The following is a 23836-nucleotide window of genomic DNA, read 5'->3' as shown; positions in this document are numbered from 1 at the left end:
GACGTTAATGAGCAAGTCATCAAGTGGTAGAAATATAACCTCACTACCATTCACTGTTCTTTGAGAATTCAACAGTCAACAAATTATAAATATAATTAAACAATAAATATTATTGAACAAATAATAATATTAACATTTATTATGTAAAAAAAATTAGTTTTAAGAGTTCATCAACTTAGATTCATAAATTTATTTTAGGAAAGTTTTTGCTGAGGTTGCATAAAATGTTTAAGGAATTTTTATTAAATTTAGAGATTTTAAATTTCTCACTCTGAGAATATTTCAAGACATTTTAACAACATATACATCTTCAGAATTTGAACAAATAAATCAGCCATTGAAACAAAACCAGAATAAGCTTTATGATTACTGTTTAGGTAAAAAAAGAAATACTTCGATATTATTGTTTGCTTGTTGTATTTTGATATGCTTTTGTTTACAGAGCGTTTGTAATTTTTAACCATTATTATTTTTTTATTAATTTATTTAGAGTGACTCGAAAGTTTATTATATAGAAATGATTTTATAAGCTATGGGACGACTAAATTCACTGAATAGACCAGTACACACACACAAGTAACACATGTATGTAACATCCAGTGGCCGATCTAGATAAAATGAAACGGGTGGGCCATGGTTTCCCCATCGTGGACAGTGTTGTTATTAAAAGTCCCTACCTCTTTCTCTGACCACTTCTCCATCACTTACGAAGTTCAGAGCGGATCTCAAGACCCATCAGTTTGCAAAATTCATTGAGGAGCGCGGTTGAACATCGCGGAAATAGCGCTTTATAAACTAATTGATTGATTGATTGAAAGTCAGTAAAACTCAGTTTTTGGACAGGATTATGTATCATTTTTAATATTTAGATACGAATAGTCGTCATTATGAAATACGCACTATAACTTTAAATCAATTATTTTTGGGAATGTGGCGCTGACTATAGTAAATTAAGCTGGTAGTTTTTAAAAGATTCAAATAGTATTCAAAAATGTATAATTTGCTAGTGGAAATCTCGACTTTTTGATATATAGTATCTTAAATCGACCGAATAGTTATTATTATGTATTATTATAGTTTAAAATTTTTTAAATTTAGTAATTGAAATCTTGACGTTTTTGATATATGGTATCCTGTAGTATCTATATAGATAGATGGTAAAACCAAAAGAAAAAAATATTTAGTTTGACAATTTGTTTTTAAGATCTTTGGCTTAAATGTAAACTTTCATTTTGATTTTTTTTATCAAAACAAATCGACAAAACTTTTAATTAAATTAAAAATGTCGAGTGACGAAGATGAGAACGTCGCAGAAGATTTAGAAAGTGAAAATGATGACGTCGATGATGACGTCAATGAGGATGAAGAAGAAGATGATGATGATAAAGACGACGACGACGAAGATGATCATGTCAGCAAGAAACCACGTGTCTACTTACCCGGAGAACCTCTGGCCCGGGGAGAACAGTTGGTGTACGACGAGAGTGCCTACGTCATGTACCAGCAGGCCAACACAGGTAACTTAATTTTATTAACTTGACATTAACACTATTAACAGTAATAAGTTGATTTATTTTTAAAATTAAATTATTAAAATTAAATATATTAATTATATTATGATAAAATTAATAACAAGAGCTATCTGTTGTTATTCATTCTTTTATTGACTCATCATCATGCATGTTATCCCGTTACAATGAAAATTAGTTAAACTTGGTTTTTTAATTTGATTCATTAATGATTAATTTTTATTGATTAGGAGCACCGTGTTTAAGTTTTGACATAATAGAGGACAAACTTGGGGAAAGCAGAGAATCATTTCCACTGACTTGCTACTTGGCGGCCGGCACCCAATCTCAAAATGCTCATTCAAACAGTGTCGTCGTCATGAAACTCTCAAACATGCATCCAATCAGGTCGAAGAAGAAGAAGAAGAAAGATGATGACGACGATGATGACAGTAGCAGCAGCAGCAGTAGTAGTGAAGAAGAGGATGATAATGAGGTAGGTGGAGAGGGTAAAAAAGCCTCCAAAATGGAAGCCGCCATGCTGAGGCATCCAGGAACAGTTAACAGGATCAGGGTTAGATATTATTTTCATCTAATAGATAAAATACATTTTTTTAAATTTAAAAGAAATCATAATTTTTTAAAACTGAATAATCATTTTAATGTATTTCTTTTAATTTAAAAAAATCAGACCACAAAAATAGGAGATGCCAATCTAGCAGCAACTTGGTCTGACACTGGAAAGGTGTACATATGGAACCTCACTGAACCCATGAAGGCAATTGATTCAAATCAGGGCGGGTCAAAGTTCAAATCAGACAAGCATTCATCACTGTTCTCATTCAGGGGTCATCAGATTGAAGGGTTTGCCCTGGATTGGTCATCTAAAGTGCCTGGTTGGTTGATTTGTGATTCTGGGAGCAATTTCAAATAATGATTGTTTAGTTGATTTGTTGCTTTTTTATTGACCAAATTAAATAAAGTGGTTGATTGAATAAGACATTTTATTAATAAAATATAATTTATCTTATGTTAATTATGATTCATTTGCGATGGTTGATATGATTTTTGTTTTCATATAATTAATGTCATATTTTACTCAATTTTTATGTAATTTGTTCATTTTCTACATAATTTATTTAGTTGTTATGTACTTAGGCAATTTTTTACTTAATTTAATTAATTGTTATGTAATTAGGTCGACTGGCGACGGGAGATTGCAAGAAGAACATTCACATCTGGTCGATGACCGAAGAAGGCAAGTGGGAGGTTGACCAGCGACCTCTTGTCGGTCACGAGAAATCCGTTGAAGATGTTCAGTGGTCACCGAGCGAGGCAAATGTAGGTCACATTATCACGTACATGTATGTTTAATTTCATGTAGATTCTAATTAGATCGCATTTTTGATGGATCAGGTTTTAGCATCCTGTTCCGTGGATCGAAGCATTCGAATATGGGATGTGAGATCTACTCCAAACAAGGCTTGCAAGATAACAATTGGTGATGCTCACGATAGTGATGTCAATGTCATCAGCTGGAATAAGTGAGTTGGCTGCTTGAAGGGTTGATGTTCTTTTTAGATGGTTGATTGAAGATGTTATGATTGATTATCAGTTGTGGCCGAAAGTAGGATGAATGTTTGAATGAATGATCGAACGTGATTAACAAACTTACCGGAGCACAATATTTTAGATGAATTATTGAAATGACCATGCAATTTCAATTAAGGTTGGAGTCTCGTTTCATATTATCTGGTGGTGATGATGGAGTCGTCAAAGTCTGGGACTTGAGCATGTGCAAGGTTGTTTCATCGAATCTCATCATCACCTTGATATTTTCTCTTCGTTCACTTTTTAATTGATCTGCTTGAATATTTTGTGATTTTCGCTTCTTATTTATATTTTGAAATAATTTTTTATGTAAACAGAAAAACTCTAGCGGCACATCACTGCAGCCTGTAGCTCGCTTCAAACACCACAGCCGACCAATCACGTCGATCGAATGGAACCCACACGACAGCACTGTTTTCGCAACCAGTGGAGAAGATGACCAGCTGACCATTTGGGATATTGCCGTAGAGACGGATGAAAAACCAAAGATTAAAAAGAATAACTCTCTAAATAAATATAGCACAGGTAACACTGAAAATATCAAAGGTGAGGTTGATCCAAAGAAAGAAGCGAAAGATAAAGGCAATGACGATGACGATGAAAAAGATGACACAGATGATGAAACCGCAGGGCCGTCAGAAACAAAAAAAGACTCAAAAACGGTTAAAGATGACGACGACCTTGACATCCTACCCCAGCTTTTATTCATACACCAGGGACAGAAGGAGATAAAAGAACTTCACTGGCACACGCAGCTACCTGGCGTCGTCATCAGCACTGCACTCGATGGCTTCAACATATTTAGGACTATCAGTGTTTAAACCGTGTGTCATATATAATGTCTATCTACTTCTATGTCTCTTATTTCAACTTGTTAATGTTTTTTTTTCAATTTTTAAATAAAACGGTTAAGAAACGAGTTGGACATTTTTAGTTTTACTCATCATTATAATTAGTCTAACGCTTTCTCGCGTGAATCATCATATCGTGAAGTGTTAATTTCAATCCGCGAAATTTACCTTTTATGTATGTATGCGTGAGTATGAGAACGATCGTGCGTGAGAAAGTGATTGTGTGTGCGCGTGTGGTTATTCAAATCGCACATTTGCGTTGATGTTGAAATATCTAGCGATGCGACTTACATTGAACATGCTATATGTGTGGGAAAGTGGAACATTGAATAAACTCAGAATAATTCAAAGGGGCAAAAATGGTGTACGACAGTGATGAAAGTGTGGGAAGAGTATATAAATTCATTGCACGCCGCGACGACAAGCTAATAAATGAAGCAACAATGGAAATAGTAAGGAGTATTTGTTTCACTTCAACATCAACGACACGTGCGAAAGAGTTTCAAATGTGAAGTTTGTACTTCCGAGATTAAATGACAAATTGATCGTCTATCGGTTTTATAAAAAAAAAAATTCAAAAATTTAATTTATTAGTATTAATGTGTCGAAAGTTTTGTTGTGTTGGTGTGTTAGTTTCCACGCAAGTAGGTGTAAACATACGACATTAATAACTTTTAGATTCGTACATTAAGTTGAACATTTGAAAACCTGATTTCATTTCTATTTAGTCCTCAGATACAACAATAATATCAACATACGATGTAGTGTAACAAGGTGCGCCGAAAAATTTGCGACTGATGATCAAAAAATTTTCCATGTATGTTATTTTATTTCTAGTGATGTTAAGATGAAAAAATGAACACCAGTTAACTCAAATAACATTAATTACGTCTCTAGTAACACACACATTCACAATAAAATGTTCAAGATAAGACCAGCAAGATACTTAAAATCGAACATATAAGCTTGCAATATATACAGCAAAAAAAGAGATTTGGTGCCTAATCAGATGCATATACAGATACTAGCTAATCATATTAATCTTGAATGAATGCGAGAGTTAGGCGAAATTAATATTGAATAAAAGAGAAGATAACGCGTCAATTAGGCGCGGATAACCTAGGTAGAACGTATAGGCAATCAAACCAATATAAAATAAAGATAATACCGTATTAGCGACGTGTGTGTGTGCTTGCGTGTGGATGGTGTCGTCGTGGAATGCTATGGCAAAATAAGAAGGCCAGCTACTGCTGTAACCAATGAATGAAAAGAAAATTTTTTCGAGATATTTGGTGGTTATTTAAATTAAGGAAAGTACTCCGTGTGAAATTTGAGATGGTATGCGGTGATGTTTAAACGAATAGCATATAGTGCAGAATTGATAGCTACGCCGATAAATATGCAAAACATATAAACTTCAATAAAAAACACGTCAATAAAAACTACAATAAATACACCTGTGTAACAAATTGCATAATCACATTTTCATTATAACAACAATCACATTAGTCACATCAATTACTACAAATGTAGTAATAATGACAGTTACCATTAAACACTAGAGTCCGGTGCAGTTTGCGGGTAACAAGTACCTACCCTACATAAACTTCATTGATTTAGCGGTTTGCAGATGCGGTTTACAGCGGATGCAGTTTCAAATATTCTTCTAAACTTTTAAATTTTCCGATTCTATCAAATTTATTTTCTTTGAACAAAATTAGAAAAATGTTATCTTATAAAACAATAAAGTTTTGCTAAAAAATGTCTATTTTTTATTGTCTTATTGTTACTATAAAGCAAAAATTTAATTAAATTGTCTCAGAGTTTTGTTTTTTTCTTAAAATTTTACGCCAAAAACTATAATTGCTTTTCTAAACGTTTTCTTTTTTAAACCTGGACGCGGGAATATGCGGATTAAAAATAACCCGAGCGGTTGCGGTTTGGAGAAACCTTGCCTGGCAGGACTCCATTAAGTATGTACTACATGGTACGTCTGTACGGGAAAAGTGAAGCTACATAACAAATTTAAAGTATTTGACATCTAAAAGTTCAGTTTAATATTCCGTCGTCTAATATTCCAAACATACGCATTTTTTAAATATTTGTACAACAGAATTTCCTATAAGAATTTGGTTCGATCGATCAATTGAATGATTGAGAAATAATTAAAATTTCATCAAAAACTAATCAAACACCGAAAAATATTTTTAAATTTCCCATCGGATTAGATAGGTAGCAGGCTAAACCTTTCATAATCTACCACCGAGCGGCTTGTAATAACTCAAAAGACTAGCAAGGTAAGCGACTTAAACATTCAAGCCCACTTTAACAGCTTCAGGTATTCGTTCTATATACCAAAGGTGGGTCTCCTTCGACGCCGTGGCTACGATGCCGCCGTTGTTTGGGGGGTCCTCGTTGGCACCGTACTCGATGTCAGACCCGCGGACATCCGTCAGGACTCCACCGACAGATCTGAGGACTGCCTCAGGCGCACATGTGTCCCATTTCTTGCAGCCCGTGTTCGCGAAGATGTACGCGTGTGCTTTGCCTTCTATCAAGTATAATACCTGAATGTATAAATGAATGAATGGATGACCGAATGAATGAATAAATAAACAACTGGACTAATTAATGACTAGATTGATGAACAGATCAGTGAGTGAAATAAATATTGGTTGAAACGTCAATCTGTGCTGGTTTAAAATCAACATTGCATTCTTAAAATGTTAAAACTTGAGTTTAGCAATAAAAAATTAATTCAAACATTTTGAGTGATACTCGTTTGAAATATGAAACAAATGGCAGGAAACATTATTCATAAAACATCATCCACAAAGTCCCTAACACCTTGAAGCCAGCCCCTCCGATTTTGATGACTTCACTGGCCTCACAGGCGTCAACAGCCATCCTGACCAGGTGCGTTTCATGCGAGCGAGTCGTTACGATTCGTCGGCAGTCTGTTGGCGGCGACTGCCTCGTCAGACCGAACGCTCCTTTCGTCAAAAGAAAAAAAAATCGAACCATTCACATTACGATATGATAAGACGCAGTTGGAAAAGACGTGATTCCATACAGCCTTTCATCAATTTAAATGCATTAGGCAGGTAACAATTGTATGTACTACATATAAATATAGATTCATTTGCGACGTTTCGTTCAACACTTCAGTTGAATTTAAGTGGTGTTCTGATATAAAAAAAAACACAAAATCAACACCTACACTCACATAAACACACACGTACATATACAGACACACGCACATAAACACACACACACACACCTACACACACATACAGACAAACACGCACACAGACAGGCATACACATCATAAAATTATGTATGCTCTATCAATTAGAAGAACAGGTATGCAGACAGCACTATCTCACATCCCATCCAACATCACTGTCAAATCCATTTCACTCTCACAAATACATATTCATCCAGGTGCATTATTCCAACAGGGAACTTACAAAAAGCTATAAATTCAATTAAATTTTTTGTATACACAAACACACACATGCACACACACACACACACGCACACACATCTATATACACACACCTATATACACACATATAGTATTGTTTCCTGTATTATTAGTTTACTAAAAAAATACTTTTTCATTGAGTCAGAAAATTGTGTGAATAGCTACATGAGAAAATTACGCTATATGAAATTAATATAATGAAGCAAGTAACATAGCTATACCATATACATGCATACAAGGTTACACACATATACATACACACATATAAACACGTACACGCATATGAACACGTACACACATATGAACACGTACACACACAGATAAACATACAGTATTTAAAAAAACAGCATGTTACTAATAGTTCAATCAATCAATCTTCGTTTTGCATCCAGAAACCCGGTTTCCCGAGGTAGGACGTTGTTTTCTTTGCCATCAACTTTTTGCGCCAAATTAGACGATCAGTTGTATCCATTTCATTTAAATTTAAATGTTACTAATAGTTGAATGAAATAAAACGTGTGAGAAATTAGTTTAACATTAAATGATGATTTCATAGGCTGTTTACTTTAACAATGTATATGGGTGTTGTGTATATTGAAAGCAAGCTCAAACACACACAACACATGCACACGTTTGCCTACACACGCCCACACACACACACACGCACACGCACACACACATGCATGGATGTGTGATTTTATTTAATGGAATATTTTTGTACATAAAACCATTTTTGTTTTGTCGTCTTACAGAAAGAAATCCACATTAAGCACCTATAACGATATAGCCTAGTTATTATTTATTAGCATAGGAATGAATCATAATGCTAATTTTATTTTATCTATCTGAGTAACAAAGTGCTTATGGCCTGTCTGTCTATCTATATTTAAATTTCGTGTATGTATGTGTATATATATATATATATATATATATATATATATGTGTGTGTGTGTGTGTGTGTGTGTGTGTGTGTGTGTGTGCGTGTGTAAGTACAAAAACATAAAATAGTACACTAGTAACAACAAAAGTAGAGCGTATACAAAATATTTTAAAGGAAAAAACTCCTACCTAAGCCAACTACGCCCCATATTGTTCGACCCAATTTGACATTACCAGCACCACAATCTTCAGCACTTTTACTACATTCACCACTACTACTGCTGCTGTTTTTGTTGTTACTACAGCTGCTGCTGTCGCCGTTGTCGCTACCACCGCATTTGTAGTATGGCTGATGAATGATTCCTGCTACTGCTTTGCCATCAACTGCAATGCCAATCAAAACTGTCACGTGATCAAGATGGCCTGTATGGTGATGATGATGATGGAGATGATGACGACGATGATGATGATGATGAAGATGATAATGAAGATGATGATGACGACAATGACATTTATGTGAGATGTTGTTTCAGTGAATGATAACATTGATACTAAGCAAATAAGCAGCACACATATCACGTACATACAAATACACATTTAATATGGTATTGTGATGGTATAATTTAAACATACATACATACAAACATATAAACACACAACACACGCACACACACATACATAAAAACAAACACACACACACACACAAACACACACACATAGGTACATACAAACTAACAAACATACAAAAACCACAAACGAAACATTTCACCTTTTGTGTACTCATTAGTGCCGTCTAATGGATCTACCCATACGCATAGCTGCATGGATGAAAAAAATTGACCACAAACGAATGAATGAATAAATGATTGAAGGAGTGAATAAACTATTGAATGATTGAATGAATGAATGAATGAATGGATAAATCAACAAACAAACAAGCAAACAAACAAATGAATAAATAAATGAATGAATGAACAAACGAATGAACTGAAATTATATTTCAAATTAATAAAAAAAATTTCATCCTCTCACATTATTTTGATTAGCTGACAGAAGTTGAGGCGGAAAATTTTTTTCCTGCTTGTAAACTTCATCATCCTCACCCTCCTCAATCCATTCAGAATTGTCGAACGTGTCCTCCTAAAAAAATTATTGTGTGTGCGTGCGTGCGTGAAGCCAGCACAAGTTCAATAAGAAAATGACCTTTAACCTCTAATTTAAAAATAACAAAATGGCGACCTCTTCCCCAATGACGGTTAGATCAGGGAACTTGTGATGGAGTGAGGCCAGTATACATTTCTGGACTCTCCTGTCTGCTTCTGTCTGCAGGTCATTGATGCCCTGACATATATTTTTGTTAAAACTAAAAGTAATATAAAATTAATATTATTGGTTATTTCGTTAATAAATAATTAATAAAATAAATAATTATAATTAAAACAATAAAACAAAAAAAACCTTATCCACATAAAAATAATAAAAAGAGCACAAAAAGAACCTTATCCACAATCTGTAGATTCCCTCCACTCATAACCTCCCTGATGATGTTACCACTCCTGTTGGCGATGGTAATAGATGAGGCAATCAGACGTAGCAGCATGGACCCCTCCTCTTTCGCCCCTTTTTTCTTCTGACTGTCTGACATTTTTTTCAGTCTGGGTCGCTCTTTGGATTTTATGTTTTTGTAATAAAAAGTACTGTATTTGGTATAGTAACTTTTGTTATTTGTGGCCAGTAGTTTCTTGCAGTGTAAATTATTATTTGAATTATTAAACGTTGATGAAGCTGGTGTCGTAATTATTGTTGATGAATGACATTGAAATAAAAAAGCCGCAGTAGTAAGCGAAAGTCTGCTGTTCTTATATAAGAGCGGATGAAACGGTCTGGTGAGGTTATTAATATTCATGAGTTTGCAATTAACCAATAAAATTTAACTTCTTCTTAAATGAATTCAGACCCAGCCAGTTCGGATGATTCACTGAAAATAAAATTCCTGTTTACGCTTCGCAACCGAAATTAGTTTATGTTTATTTATTAAAAGTTAATTTAAATTTATGCATCTGGGGTTTTCCCAAATAAATTAACCACAGTGCTGCGCCTTTACCAAAAAATAAAATTGTTTAAAAAAGTAATTTAATGCTGCCTGTTTAATTATTTAATCCGCTCTTATATAAGAACAGCAGACTTTCGCTTACTACTGCGGCTTCATTGTTTCAAGGAATTCAACACTACAAATGAATTTTTGACAAAAATTACCAATATTATACAAATATTAACCACTATTTTGCTTTATGCTCATTAAAACCACATCAAATTTCATGTCATGAAAGACATAATCATCAAAACAAAAAAAAATCAGTAGGCGGTAATTTTGAAGATGCTTTGCTAAGTTTGACAGCATACGACGCCACCATCCACGCTTCCATCATCAACTTCAAAATAGATCTTATCCTCAATTGACGAAGCTGACGGGCCAATGCTTTCAACATGGCGACAACCTTAACCCTATTATAAATACTATATTTACCAATTTACATAAATACTCTTAAATCATAAATACTACTTACCGCCATGAATTAATGATTCGTGGTTAATATGCACTTATTTTGATGCTAAACAACGCGACTGGTTATAAAGTAGTATGTTATGCAGGTAGGTTCGTTACATTTAAACCTAATCATGTAAACACAACCAAGGGGAATAATAAAACCATTTATTTAAAATGTTGAAGCAATTCTAGTGAAGGAAAAACAAAGAAAGAGAAAAAGTGAAAGAACAAATGAAATTTTCAAATGAATTTTTGGCAGGAATAGTAACATCACAATAAAAATAAATTACAATCAATCAATTTTAACAATTAATTAATTACAATAAGTATTAATTAAAAATAATTATTCAACAGAACAATATCATAATCGTAATAATAATCATCATAATCTCATCAGCATCGTCAACATCCTTATCATCACCATCATCATTTTCGTTTTCATCATCACCATCAGCTTCCTCATCATTCTCTTCTTCATCATCCTCTTCTTTTTCACCATCCCATCATTGCTGTTGCCCACCTACGTCAGCAACCAATCCTCTAGAACATTTTACAGTGAAATTAAATAAATACATCAACAAACAAATAAACAAACATTGAATAAATAAACAAACAAACAAAGGTACGAACGACCGAACCAACAAAAATGCAAGTTTAAAAATATTTATAGAAGTTAAAAGCGAACCAAAAGAAAAAACCGAACATGGCAAACCTTCTAATTCACTGAGATTAGACAAGCATTCCTTGGCTTTGTAATGCTTAAAAGCTGTTACACAGTTAAACGTAGCTGCCTCTAAGAAACACTGTTCAAATGCGTTCTGATCCTAAATTTTTTTACAAAAATAGATCAATAAATTATAATAATACTCATCTTGTAATGTAACTCGGTGAGACAATGAACATTGAACATGTAATGTAATGTGATGTGATGGTGTAAACTACATGTAAGCTGATGATGTTATTTATGTAACATGATGAAACAATACAATACAATGAATACAAACATTGTTGTTAACTTTAAAAATCTGTTTTGAATCCATCTTGCTACAAATACTCTCTTCACAAAGAGCATCGAAACTTAAATTTTCCAAGTGAATGCTCAAAAATTTACAAGAAGTTTCACCACTTTTCCTGATGTTGTCTCTACTTTTAGTTTTTTTCAAAATGTTGTTTTTCTTGTTTTCAAATGCTCCATAGGTTGCACAACCTTTCTCAGCTTTTCTGCTTTTTGCGTTTGTTGACTTAGCAAACTCAGCATTAGCTGTTTTTGTTGTTGTTGGCATCGTTGCTTTTGTCTGGTCTGAAGTTGGTTTCGGTTCTGGCATCTTCGCCCCCATGCTTAGTGATGCCGGTGTTTTTGATGTTGGTGTTTTTGACTTTGTTGCACTTTTGAAAACCCGTCGAAGAATGTTCTTTTTTCTCTTTCCAGCTTTGTTTGTCAAACCTGGAAATAAATAATCATCAGGTTGCAGCTGTTGACGCTGTGGTTGTTGCAGCAGATGCTCTTGCTGTTGTGGTTGTTGTTGAGGATCAATATAACGTAGTGCCTCTCGTTGTCCAGAAGGATGACCTGACCTTATATTAATGTTTCTCACTGTGTCTTCCACGTCACCAGCTGGCAGTTCACGTGAGCTAATGTGAGGTACTTTGTCTCTGAGTAGTTGGATGTTGTAAGTATTGTGAGAGTCTGGATTTCGTTGGTGATAGGCGCCGCTGCAATGAGGTTTCAAAATGTCGTCGACAAGGACGGAGCATCGAGGCAGATAGTTGCAAGTGAGTTGCTGCAACTGCATCAACTCCCGGCTATCAACAAATCTCGTTTCAACATCACCCTCATTCAAACAATTATTATTCATCTCTTCATTGTTGTTGTTGTTGTTGTGCTGCTTTTTGGAGTGAAGTTTTTGTCGTTTTTTTGCAATAGGTGACAACTGGAGCTAATATGGAATGATTAATAATAAGAGAATAGATGTATTCAATTGTTATACTTGAGCATTTATAATGAAAATAATTAAGAATTATTCAATAATAATATAACCAAATTATATGAAATTCATGAAACTACCAAACAAGTAAATAGACGAAACTAAAAGTTTAGCAAAGAAATAAACGCCCAAACTTGATTTAACAGAGCATCATCATTGTCAGCTTCTTCATCTATAACAGTACTGCACAAATTTGTTCTTTGATACTTTTGTTGTAGCTGATGTTGTTGCTGCTGCTGATATTGTTTTGGTTGTGGTGTTTCCAGCTGCACATCAATTCCTAAATCTTCATCAAAAATTATTTTTCCTAAACTACAAACTTCACTGACATTGCTCTTGCTGACGTTATCAATGTTGTTAATACTGCCGTTGTAACTTTCAACAAGTCTATCAGCAACTATTGAAGTAGCAGTTGTAGTAGTAGCAGCTGTGTTGGTGGTTATGGCAGCTGTAGTAGAAGTAATAGCAGCTGTAGTAGAAGTAATAGCAGCTGTAGTAGAAGTAATAGCAGCTGTAGTAGAAGTAATAGCAGCTGTAGTAGTAATAGTAGCAATCCCAACATTTGGGGCAGTGGTAATAGTAGTAGTAACGTTATCCTGAGTAATGAGGTTGACATTAACATTCTCAGTTTTACTGGTTTTATTTTTAGCAGAGTTCTTTAACTTTTTTGAAAATGGTTTGCCGCTCCCAACGTTAAAAGTAACCTTTCTTCGTTTACCGCGTGTAAAGTAATCAATTACACTGCACTCAGCTTGGTCGTTATTTTTGGCATCTTTATTAACGTGCATACCATTTCTGTTCTGTGGTTTCTTATTGAATAAAGCTACTGTTGGAGTTGTAGTTTCTAACTCATGAACTTTCTCAGTGGAACATTTATTAAAACTAGTTTTGCCAGCACCAGTTGTTGTAGTAATAGCGTTAGCAGCTCCACCATTAACGTCTGTAGTAGTCACATCTTTATCAATAGCAATAACATCTTTCAAGACAATGCATTTTTCCATAATGATAGCTGTAGTAACAGCAACACTTTTGGGGGCTATTGTTGTAGCATTAATAACCATTGTAGTAGTAGTGGCGACAGCAGAAGTATCAGTACTAGCTGCATCAGAAACCACAGCTGTAGTGGTAACACATGTAGTAGCAACGGCTGTAGTTGTAGAAGCAACCACATCGGCTATAGTAGTTCCTTTAGAACCAGCATCAGTAGTAGTAGTAGTAGTAGTAGTAATACTAGTAGCAGCAGTAGTAATAGTATTAGCAGTAAGAACATTACTTTTAGCAGCAGCAATAGCATCAAAAATACCAAATGTCGCGGAGGTGACTATAGAAGTAACAGTGCTAGGCAAAACTTTAGAAGTCAGATGAGTTTTATGTAAACTAATAACCGGGAAAACATCTGTTAATTTTACAATTGATGTTGTTAAAGGACTGCATGCAACAGATGCAATAGTAGAAGATATTACAATAGGTGTAGTAATCGTAGAGGTAGTAGTAGCGGTAATGGTAGTAGCAGTAATAGTAGTAGTTGTAGTAGAAGTAGAGGCAGCAGATGTGGTTGACGCTGTTGCCATTTTTGATGATCTTGCTACTGATGTTATTGAACTGGTTGTGGTTCCTTGTGATGGCTTTGATGTCATTACTGAATTTGAAATAATTAATTTTCCTGCTGTTTCTGTCGTTGCTGATGTTATTAATGATTTTGAGGACATTACTAAATTTGTTGCTATCGGTGTACTCGTTGTTAATGTTGGCATTTTCATCATTACAAACTTTGGTGGTATAGGTCTTGCTAATTTTGAAGTGGCTTCTAACGACGTCGTTGTTGTTGTTATAGATGTTGCAAAAGATGTTTTTGATGCTGCTGCTACTGTTGTTGTTGAGCAAACAAGTTTAACTTGCTTCTGTGCAGTGACAGATGGATCAACAGAAAACTTTGAGCTGTCAACATTCATGGATTTAGAATTATTAATATTATTATTCTTACTACCATTGCTGTGGTTACCTGTGCTGATAAGCTTGCTGGCAGGAATAGTCGCTTGTTGGCAATGTTGTTGTTGAAATCGAAATTGTTTTTGTTGGTCTTGTTGCGGCTGTTGTTGATGATGTTGTAGTTGCAGATGACTAATATTTTCAACAAAATTTACCTCGTTTTTATTAATAGTATTACTTCTCATTAAATTTTTTGCAACAATTTGCTTGTTGACAAAGCAGAAATTGTCTATAGCCTTTGCATGTTTTGAGAGTGGGTATGGAGTGACATTAATCATGTGTTTTGAAACAAAATTGTTGCCTGCATTCTGATGCTGATCTTTTTGCAACTGATGTCGTTGTTGTTGACATGTCTGCTGAAGTGGTAGTAGCAGTAGATGCTTTGGCTGCTGCTGAAGATTTTGCTGTTGCTGACACTGTTGTTGCTGACACTGTTGTTGCTGACACTGTTGTTGCTGACATTGTTGTTGTGATTGATGTTGTTGTGGTGAATGTTGTGGTTGTTGTGGCTGCTGCAGTTGTTGCTTTTGCTGCTGCTGCTGCTGTTGATGTTGTGGTTGTTGAAGTTGATGAAGAGCCTGAAGGACATCATTTGTCATCTGGAAATCCTCAATAATATCATTCCCCTCAAAATTTATTCCAATCCCATCATTGTTGTCATCGTTGTTGTTGCTGTCATCACCTTCCACACTAACATTACTGTCAACTGTTCTCACTTCATCATCTGACACGACATTAACATCTTAATTGATGACATCAACAACACTAAATTTGTTTAAAATAATATCAGCCAACTAAAAGATACATTCTTTTAATGAAAGGTAATAATTTAATTTCAAACAAAATTAAAATTACTATTTTAATAAAAATAACTTTTTCAACAATAATAATTTTTTTAAACTTTAATTAATTATAATATATATGAAAAAAAAACAAAACATACAGCTTATACTAGAGAGAACTTCAACATCAGAGGTATCAAGCTGATCCTTGAATATGCTCTCACTGATCGGAGTCGAGCAACGAACTGGTGATAAAAACGGGTCGTATTTGTCATCATCTGCATACCAACCACTTGCATTATTATTGTTATTATTTTTATTGTTGCTATTATTATTAACAATGTTGATGTTGTTAATAATGTTTTTATTATTTGAAGAAAAATAAGATTTTGAAGCAAGATTATTTTGAGTAACTTGCTGTCGTTGCTGTTGTACTGTAGAAATGTTCACAACATGTTGAAGGTTTTTATTATTATTATTATTCAGAACCTTCTTATTCCTCTCATCACTACCATCTATAACATCCTGCCAATCATCATCGTCATCATCATCGTTGTTATCATTATCATTATTATTACTATGGTTGTTATCATCTGAGTGAGTGCTGCTATCTTTTTCCCTCCATGTCTGTTGCTGCGTTGATACTTGATTGGCTGGTTTTTTTAGCCTCTCTGAAGACACAAAAGCTGATTGGCTGTTCCTCAACTTATCAGACTTGAGAGATGGGACTGATAATGATCTCGGAGTCGTTATGTCTGATTATGATGATGATTGTGAACATGATGGAAAAATAAATGGATGAAGATACTCATAAAATCTGAATTGACAATTTTAACATAGTAGGTAAATTAAATTACTTTTACAAACTGTACAGCACTTGAGTAATCATCATTTTACTTTCCACATAATAATGAACATTGGTGATAACAAACACATTTGGAAAACTAAATTTCATCGAACAGCATTCAATCAGACAGTGGATTTTATTAATTTCTAAAAATAAATGATAAATAAAACGAGATAAAATAAAAAATTAATAACTAGACAATCCTCTTGAGTTACTCTGTTCTGTCAATATGTAATCTGTGTAGTCATCATCTGAAAATGTTTATGCCAAATATGATTTATATTGATATAGAATTAAAACAAAAAAAACTGAAACAAAATGCCAAAAAACTAAGTTTCTAAGAGTCTTAGATGAAGTTTTTTTTAGTAAACAGTTGAATTGAAATGAAAATTTTTACTAATGGACAAAAATTGACAAAAATGGACATAAATTCTAAATGATAACATGTTTTTATGAAGGTTACATTCAGAAAGTAATTTATTAAAACTCATGCTAAAATAATTTAATCATCAAAAAACCTGAAAATGAATGTGTGTGGTTATTAGTAGATTTGTTATTGTAGGTTGCTGTCCGACTCTCCACTACTTGTATGCTCTCAGAAAATGATAATTTCAACTCACTTACCTGATCTCTGGATTAACATAAGTACACTTTTTTTAGTTTTTTAGCAAGAAATTCTATGCAAAAAAAATTTTAATCTAATAGAATGAAATTTTTACATCATTTATATATATAAGACCTATGTCATTAAACGTTTGATATAAAAAACATAATTATACATTGATTATAAATTATAAAAATAGATAGTATCTATTAGATCACATTAGATACTGTAATTACAATAAATGAATAATGAGTATTTGTATGTGATATCAATGGGTATGTATTATTATTATAGCATAAAAATTTCTAAAGCATGAAATATAAAAAAGGTGATTTTTACATAAAAATAGTAATAATATACAAAATAAATAGTATGACCACCGAAGCCACAAACTTGTAAGATTTGTTGCAGGCCCTGGGGATTTCAATTTCATCCAAACTTTCATCCTCCATTTTGTTGTGACTGACTGCTCTGACAACACCAACAACACTATTTTTCACGGGTTTGTTTAGTATGACTGGTAGACGAGTGTGCATGCCTAATTAATTGATCAGGGTTAAAGATAAAGAGTTTATATGTTGCTTTATAAAAGTAGAAAAAGAATTTTAAATATTTTTAATTAATTTAATTAAACTTTAAAGGAAAAATAACAAATAAATAACTAACCTGATGAACCGTTTTTACATGAATAAATTTTATCAAATATATTTTGATTTTGAGCGTTTCGAGTTGACATCGTTGATTTAATTCCGACATTAATTTGTTAACAACTAAAATTTTGGAAAAAATACCATTTAAATTTAAAACATTCGCCAATCAAGTCATTTATCGCCATTCTAACCGAAATAACCTAGCCGAAGATTTGATAACTGGTAAGATGCAGACGATAATATTAGCGGTAACAAATAAGTTCAAAAAACCGGAAATTTAATCATTTTCATTTATAAATTATTATTTAAATGAAATAAAATAAACGTATTAAGTAATTAATAAAAAGTTTACTTCATTTAATAATTTTTCTTTTAAAATTAAACTTTTAAACTTTCTTCCCTTTGCGCTTAAATTAAATTTTCGTCTTCTCAGTTTTAGTTTCTCAGTTTTTAAAAAGTGTACAAATTTGATGACAAAATTGACATTTTGATCGTAAAAATGTATCAAACTCAAAATTCGAGTTGTTCTTACTCTAATTCACAACTTCAGGTGGTCCCGTCAATTAGTCAGGATTTGGAAAACAACTTAAAATTTGTCAGAAAAAAGTTTCATTGTTCAACACCAATGTCATTGATGAGCACAAGTATCATTTACTTTAAATTTTAAAATTAATTTAATATTAATATTTAATTAATTTATTTATTCATTAGCTTTTAATTTAAGTATTTAGTATATCATTTATATTTTGTTCTGTTTTTTTATTGGCTCTAAAAATTCAATTTCTTATGTAGATATGAACAACAGTTTATTGGATGGAATCCTAAACAATGATCCGGGATTTGGATTTGGATTAGCTGGATTACGGAGTGTTTACAACCACTATTCGTTTGTAAACTCAATCTTATTAAGAGCTGATGACAATCACACCAATTCACCACCATTATTTCTCAATTTATCTTATGACAATGCTAACCATCATAGCAGACATTTCTCTCAAGATGATCAAGAAGATATAATTATCATTGATTCACAATCACATCACTTAAATGTAATCTATGAAACCATCAATAGTAGCAATGATGATGACATCAATATTAATAATAACAATAACACTTATAGCATCAACACAAATAATAGTAATAATAGCACCAATGACAGCTCTAGTAATCTTAAGGCTTATGATACAACTAATGATACTAGTACATCCAGTCATAATAATAATAATACTACTGTTGACAAAAAGATAGATACTGATGTATCATTTCTTGATATACTTTGCAGTGATGATGATTTTGGTAATGATGATAATGATGATGATGATAATAGTATCCACCATACAAAACGTACCATTGTTGATAAATGCATAACTTATGATAAAAAGAACATTCTAGATCTTATTGGAACTGGCTGCAGTAACATTAATTATAGCTATGTCAGCAATGATAATAAATATAATGATAATAAAAATAATAATAAGAAGAATAATAATAAGAATGATAATAATAGCACTAGTGTTGACAATAAAAACAGCAATATTGATAATGATGATGACTCATGGCTTTTTAATCTGTAATGATGATGATGCTAATGTTAATTTATATTATTATTACTGTTGTTGTTGTTGTTATCATTATCATCATCATTATTGTTATTTGTTTTTCTTCGTTGTTTTGCTTTTACAGTGTTTAATGCTTATACATATGTATGTACCTACAATCTACATACTATACATATATACCTATATATATTATACGTATATGGTATATGTATAAATATGTATTATACCATTTAATGTTTGTCTTTTGAATTTACCACAACTTTTAATCATTTTAAAACATTCAATAAATTACATTTTAAACGTTTATTCTGCCAAGAATTTTTATTAATATTATTTGAATCGTACGAAATTATGTATTAACATTGAAAAAAAGGTTTTTGTAATACTCATCAACGAACGTACAAGAACAACACGATTTATGTATGTATATATATATATATATATATATATATATATATATAATATTATATATATATATAATTAATTATAAAGTTATTAAACGATTATTTGGTTTCGTGTTTTAGTTGATAGCGCTAATAGCTATAACATACATAGATCAATCAATCTTCGTTTTGCGTCCAGAGACCTGGTTCCCCGAGGTAGGACGTAGTAACATACATAGATAATAGCGCGGTCGGTTTTTGTCATATTTACAAAACGAAACAAGTTCGATGGAACCGGTATAGAACGAAAAAGTAGCTAGTCATTACGGTACTTGTTTAAATAAATTAATTCTTAGATATGTATAAGAGGATTAGTGACGAATGTCCGTCTGTGTACCTCACAGGCACACAACGTACACGTCTATATACAAGAGCAAACTTTGGCATCTGTTGTACTACGACCTCATCTTGCTTTGGATCAGATGGATGTGGCAAATACTTTCTCCCTCTTCTCCGTGCCGTCAGGTGCTTGTTTCGATACGAGTACGATATCCTTCTCTCCCATGATTCTCACGTGGAATGTCCCCTCACGTTTACTTTGCAATTCTTTCTTTGCTTTCGAAGCCAGTCGGCAGCTGATGAATGCTGATATGACGCAAAAGACTCCTTCTAACGAAGCCACAGTTAACGCTACGACGATTACGTGGTCCTTGTTCTCTTTCTGAAATGTGTGGCCGTCTGTCGTTTCGTTGACGAGACCCAGGCGTAGAAGTTGAATGCTGACTACCACTGTTACTAACGACACTACTGAGAGGGCTGCGAAGCACATTATCTGATTGATTGATTGATTGATTGGTTTGTTTGATTTGTTGCTTGATTGATAGGTTTGTTTGATTTGTTGGCTGGTAGGTTGGCTTGTTTGATTGATTGGTTGTTTTGATTGATTGATTAGCTGGTTTGATTGGCTGAGTTGGTTGATTGGTGGGTTCAATTGACTGAATTGGTGATTTGAATTTAAAGTTGTATGTTTGAGTAATTTGAGTGACCCTTGCCTGCAAGCTTTCGCAAGACTTCTCTTTTTTTGTGGTATTTTGTCGACATGTTTGTGTGGAAACTGGGCGAATGTTTCGTGAAAATTTGAAGATAATAGTTTCATTTTTTAATTAAATGTTGGACTAACGGTGTAAGATGTTCTCTTGGACACGCAGGCCAGCCCGAGAATCCCCGTCAAGAAGAACTGATCAAAATGATTTTCCACAAGTCATTACTCTTATATGTCTTGTAATGTTACGAATTAACAAACAAGTTTGAATAAATAAATAAATAAACACAGTATTATTATGACAGGTCAGACGGAGAATCAATGAATTACAATCACATAGACTAAACTCGAAAAAAAACTATTCAACTAAAAATGAAGGATTTATTTATTAATATTCACAACTAACCAATGACTTCAGCCATCGAAAAAGTTAAAGAAATGTGAAATACGTCTGAAACAACTTACGAAAGCCCCGCTCCATAGAGGGGACACAATATGGGCCAGCCAGATATCTGCCCTGGCACATGCCACGACCCCCAGACACAAACTCGTCAGACCGCATATCAAGTGGCAACACGAACAGAGCAGTGTAAATATCACCGCCACATTCATCCTTTTATTTATTATCTTTTTTTGGGGGAGGAAAGTATTAGTTTAAAAAATTAACTAAAAAATTAGTTGAAAGATTAGCAATGATGTATAAAATTAATATTTTTTAGGTTTATGAATGGTATACAAGCGTTTAGTAAACTCAGGAATTTAAGGGATTTTATGAAACATGTAAACCTGTGATATTAATGTATTAAACTAATATCATTAATACAAAATAAATAAATTCATATAATTGTTTGAATAATTATTTACAAATTAATGTAATGAAAGTAAATACAATAACAGGGTAGCACAAATATTATCGAACAAATGAACATTTTCCACATCATACTAACACTAACATATCAGCAAAAAATCATGTTTGATAAATCGAAAAGTTCATTAATTAACTCCATAGAATAGTAACTTAATCATTTTATCAAAATTTATTAGCAGAAGTATCCAAATAAGAGATGTCACACAACATTCCGACAATATATACCGACGAACGACATGCAAAGGATATATGTATACCGATTTATACCGACCATACATACAAGTTTCATTCATTCATTCATACATACATACATTCGTACATACATACATGCAAATATAATATATACATACAATAGAAAATAAAATACTGACGAAGCAGGCAGACAAAAACTAATACATTCAAATAATATTCACTTAGTTTTTATTTTTTAAAAAGGTACATCGCTTTTAAACGAGCAACGAATAGATACGAATGGATGAATACGTATCTAGTCTAAGTATGCGTGTATGTGCACGTATGGATGGATGTTGGTTTGTTTGTATGTACGTGTGTGATTGTACGCTTAATGTATGTATGGAGACAAGTTTACAAGTAGGAAGGCCCTGGATCAACAAAGAAGTAGAGCACCCCTTGATTATTTAGTGGAGGCCTTCAGCAATTTTACTAATTTTAAATGTCAGCAATCAGCCTGGCAGCAAAGTTCTTTAAAAGAATGTTGACGAACTTGTTTTTTTTCTTATTCCACATTTTTTAACAATTTAATTCATCAAATCAGCGGTTTTAATGACTTATAAAGAATAAAATATTGTTAAATACTGTGCAAGTCGAATTATCTTTTTTGCGAATGCCCCGCCCCTTTTAGTGGGGTCCCCAGGGCAGAAGCTCTCTGACTCTGTCTTCAATTTGGCGCCGCATGTATGTGTGTAATTTCGTGCATGTATGTATGAGTATGTAAGTATGTATGCGTGTGTGTGTGTGTCTGTGTAGAATGGATGGTTAAAATGCATATCTAAGCATCTAAGCAAATACGCCTGCAGACAGTTGCATGTGATTATGCATATTTAAAATTCCATTGGGCTATGTAAAATTTTCTTCTACAGTCTCGTATTATTTATACTCTTTGGGAACTGGAATGAAACGCTTTCCTCTATTTCCATTGTTGCTTTGAATTTACTAACCGATCGATAATAAAAATTCGCGACTCTGCTAACGATGGTGTCTGGAGGAATTAAGAATGTTTGATGATGATGAAAATGATGATGATGATGGTGGTGGGGGTGGTGGTGGTATTGATGATGATGATGGTAAGTATAATGATGATGACGATGATGATGGTAAGTATAATGATGATGATGACGACGACGATTACAATAGTAATAAGTTACTTAAAGACGTTGGCACTCATTAGGTTGATGTATTTTTTTCTTATCGACTTTAAATTCACCAAATAAATTACGCATATTTTTACATTCAAATTTACACAATTACATGGTTACAACAAATTTACATCTTTACGTACATCTTTACATACATGATTACACATTTACAGGGTTACATATTAACACGTTTACACGTTTACATACATGATAACACATTTACATGGTTTTACATCCTGTAATTTATTTTCGTAGCAGGTAAAAAAGTAATGAATCTAGCCAATGCAATGATGGGCATTATGTTTAACAGTCATCTGATGTGGTTAGACATGTCATATATATATATATATATATATATATATATATATATATATATATATATATATATATATATATCACCTACCTGTGCTGAAAAAATTAATTATAAATTAACGAAATTAATTACAAACTAAAACAAATTTATTGCAAGAAGAATAATAAAGTAGAAGGTAATATTAATAATAACTATTTGTCAAGAAAAAGTGACTGCTAAAAATATAAACAAATTTCCTTAATTACTATACTCTAAATAAAATGTGCGTGTCTTCGTTATACTTATCCATTCGTTCGTCCATCCATCTATCCATTCATCCATTTATCCATCCATCCATCTATCCATTTATCCATCCATATATATCTATCTATCCATCCATATATCTATCTTTCTATATATCTATCCATCTATCTATCCATATATCTCCCCATCTGTATATTCCTTTACTTGTAAAATTGATTAATATACATTCAAGAGCAATTATAAGTGTACTTAGTATGTATGTAATTTTGTGCCGTAATACATACAATATGTATGTATGTTTAGTGGTTGTA

The 23836-nt window shown here is 33.0% G+C and overlaps 3 protein-coding genes across 3 annotated transcripts; 1 reads left to right on the top strand and 2 right to left on the bottom strand.

Annotated features, from left to right (window-relative positions):
* Positions 1-1282: 1282 nt before the first annotated feature.
* Positions 1283-4031, top strand: HELRODRAFT_108698 (hypothetical protein; the record flags this gene model as incomplete). Its single annotated transcript, XM_009033281.1, has 7 exons — positions 1283-1517; positions 1760-2082; positions 2200-2404; positions 2707-2849; positions 2925-3052; positions 3238-3310; positions 3437-4031. The coding sequence occupies 7 exons, from the start codon at positions 1283-1285 to the stop codon at positions 3938-3940; spliced, it is 1611 nt and encodes a 536-aa protein (XP_009031529.1). The 3' UTR covers positions 3941-4031.
* A 2245-nt stretch (positions 4032-6276) lies between these two features.
* HELRODRAFT_70686 (hypothetical protein) lies at positions 6277-9981 on the bottom strand (the record flags this gene model as incomplete). Its single annotated transcript, XM_009032905.1, has 8 exons — positions 6277-6537; positions 6818-6963; positions 8526-8582; positions 8670-8759; positions 9106-9154; positions 9369-9476; positions 9576-9677; positions 9826-9981. The coding sequence occupies 8 exons, from the start codon at positions 9979-9981 to the stop codon at positions 6277-6279; spliced, it is 969 nt and encodes a 322-aa protein (XP_009031153.1).
* A 10180-nt stretch (positions 9982-20161) lies between these two features.
* HELRODRAFT_166330 (hypothetical protein) lies at positions 20162-20512 on the bottom strand (the record flags this gene model as incomplete). Its single annotated transcript, XM_009033280.1, has 1 exon — positions 20162-20512. One exon carries the CDS (start codon positions 20510-20512, stop codon positions 20162-20164), a length of 351 nt encoding a protein of 116 aa, XP_009031528.1.
* Positions 20513-23836: the final 3324 nt, after the last annotated feature.

Source organism: Helobdella robusta (genome assembly GCF_000326865.2).
Source record: "Helobdella robusta unplaced genomic scaffold HELROscaffold_9, whole genome shotgun sequence".
NCBI classification, from domain to species: Eukaryota; Metazoa; Annelida; class Clitellata; order Rhynchobdellida; family Glossiphoniidae; genus Helobdella; species Helobdella robusta.
The sequence above is the reverse complement of the archived record's forward strand: the minus strand, read 5'-3'. Positions and strand labels throughout refer to the sequence as shown.